Source organism: Lactuca sativa, chromosome 3 (assembly GCF_002870075.4).
Source record: "Lactuca sativa cultivar Salinas chromosome 3, Lsat_Salinas_v11, whole genome shotgun sequence".
Classification (NCBI taxonomy): Eukaryota; Viridiplantae; Streptophyta; class Magnoliopsida; order Asterales; family Asteraceae; genus Lactuca; species Lactuca sativa.
This window is the reverse complement of record NC_056625.2, coordinates 73,031,154-73,032,934: the sequence shown is the minus strand read 5'-3', so window position 1 is coordinate 73,032,934 and position 1,781 is coordinate 73,031,154. Positions and strand designations below refer to the sequence as shown.

The following is a 1,781-nucleotide window of genomic DNA, read 5'->3' as shown; positions in this document are numbered from 1 at the left end:
CTTTTAATATTATAATATTATAATAGTATAAGGGTTGAATTTTAAACTTTTAAAATTCTAAGGTTTGGAATTAAATGTTTCATAAGTGAGACTTTACAAATTCCAAAACTTGAGGGCAAGTTTTGTAACTCTTCAAAACTTTTGCTTACCATAACTTATGAGTTTAATGTTCATGACACTACTAGAAAAACATCCTTTTACGACGTGCAATCAATGACACGCGCTAATAGAGGACACGTATTTGAGCGTGCCCTAAAAATTGATGTCAGTTTTCCAAAATATGAAGCATATAGGGCACGCATTTTTGCGTGACCTAAAATTAGTGTCTAATAAAAAAAAACACGGAGGGAACATTAAATAAAATGTGCATCGTCTAACCATGTCGCTTTATAAATTTTAATGAAACGCGCATTTCATCCGGGGGGAAATCAAATCCAAAAATTAAAAAGCCCGCTTTGTTTCCACCGGCTGAAAACCCTAGCTCATCCCCGCCGAAAACCCCCCTTTCTTTCTTTCTTCTCTCTCGATTCTTAAACATCCATTGCACCTTCCACCATCTGTTGCTTCTTCGACACTTCTGAGTGTCTCCCACCGCCGTCGATTTCCAATGAAAGACGATCGCCATTCTTGCTTCTAATGAATCAAATATCGCCGAATAATAATGTAAAGATTCAAGAAATCGCCCAAGAAAAAACGGCCTGTTGTGGTTCGCGTCTTGCTCCGTCATCGTTAGCAGCGTCGACCCTAACTTCTGGATCGCCTGAAGTATCGTTTTCAGGTAACCCTAGTTCGTTCTCTCCCCCCCCCCCCTTTCCTTCGATTACAATTTTGTTGTATTACCTTCTTCCACCCACTTCATAATTTCATTTATATGGTTATCTTGATTGTAATCTGGTTTTCCATCTTGCCCATGAGCTAACGAGCTCCATAGCTCCCCTACTGCAAAATCAGGAGAGGTGTTGGTCATGTAGATCTTGGTGAAACTCGAGGAATACCCTTTACGTAATCAAATCGCCACCCATCAAACCCTATTTCAATCTTGAGCCAATTCATCCAATCAGATAACTCCTTTTGGACTATAGGGTTTATGTGATCGATATCTGGGGAAGCTGTAATGGGACCTCCTGTGTCGAGATTTCCATTGCCAACGCAATAGTCGTCGTCTTTGCAAATCAAGGAAGATCCCCAATCAAGGTGTTTATCCGGAGTTCCACCCTCGAATATATAGTATTTCCCGCTTCCATCTTCCTTTTCCCCTGTTCTGTGATTTATAACTATGTCTGCAACGACTTTGATTCCCTTGTTGTTTGAAGCTTTGATCAAAGATTTCAGTTGTTCTTCATTCCTATATTTTGATGCATTCAGATCATATAAACGTCCTGGTAAATATCATGCAACAGCAATAAATTGAAAACCATGAATGTGTAATATTTTGATGCATTCAGATCATATTTTGATGCATTCAGATCATATAAACGTGCCAGAAAGCATGTGACTATGAACAGATGTTGAGTGAAAGTGGCGACTTTAACGAGACTCATGTTTGAATGTGTAATGATTGGATTTCAAGATTAATTAATCTGAATGGAAAGGAATTTTAAAAAGGCTTATGTTCGACAGAAAATGGTCCCAGGGGTATTTTAAGCTTTAATTGACTTTTTTTTTGTTTTCTGTTTTGTCTAACAAATAACTCCTTTATCTTTACAACATTATAGGTACTTTATCTAATCAATCCTAACATAAGCTAAAATACATGAATACAGGTATATATATATATATAT

At 37.4% G+C, this 1,781-nt stretch overlaps 1 protein-coding gene across 1 annotated transcript; it reads right to left on the bottom strand.

Moving 5' to 3' along the window:
• Window positions 1-963: 963 nt before the first annotated feature.
• On the bottom strand, window positions 964-1,541 carry LOC111879086 (alpha-amylase-like). Its single transcript, XM_023875563.1, has 2 exons — window positions 1,478-1,541; window positions 964-1,379 (listed from the first exon to the last, which is right to left on the bottom strand). The coding sequence occupies exons 1-2, from the start codon at window positions 1,539-1,541 to the stop codon at window positions 964-966; spliced, it is 480 nt and encodes a 159-aa protein (XP_023731331.1).
• Window positions 1,542-1,781: the final 240 nt, after the last annotated feature.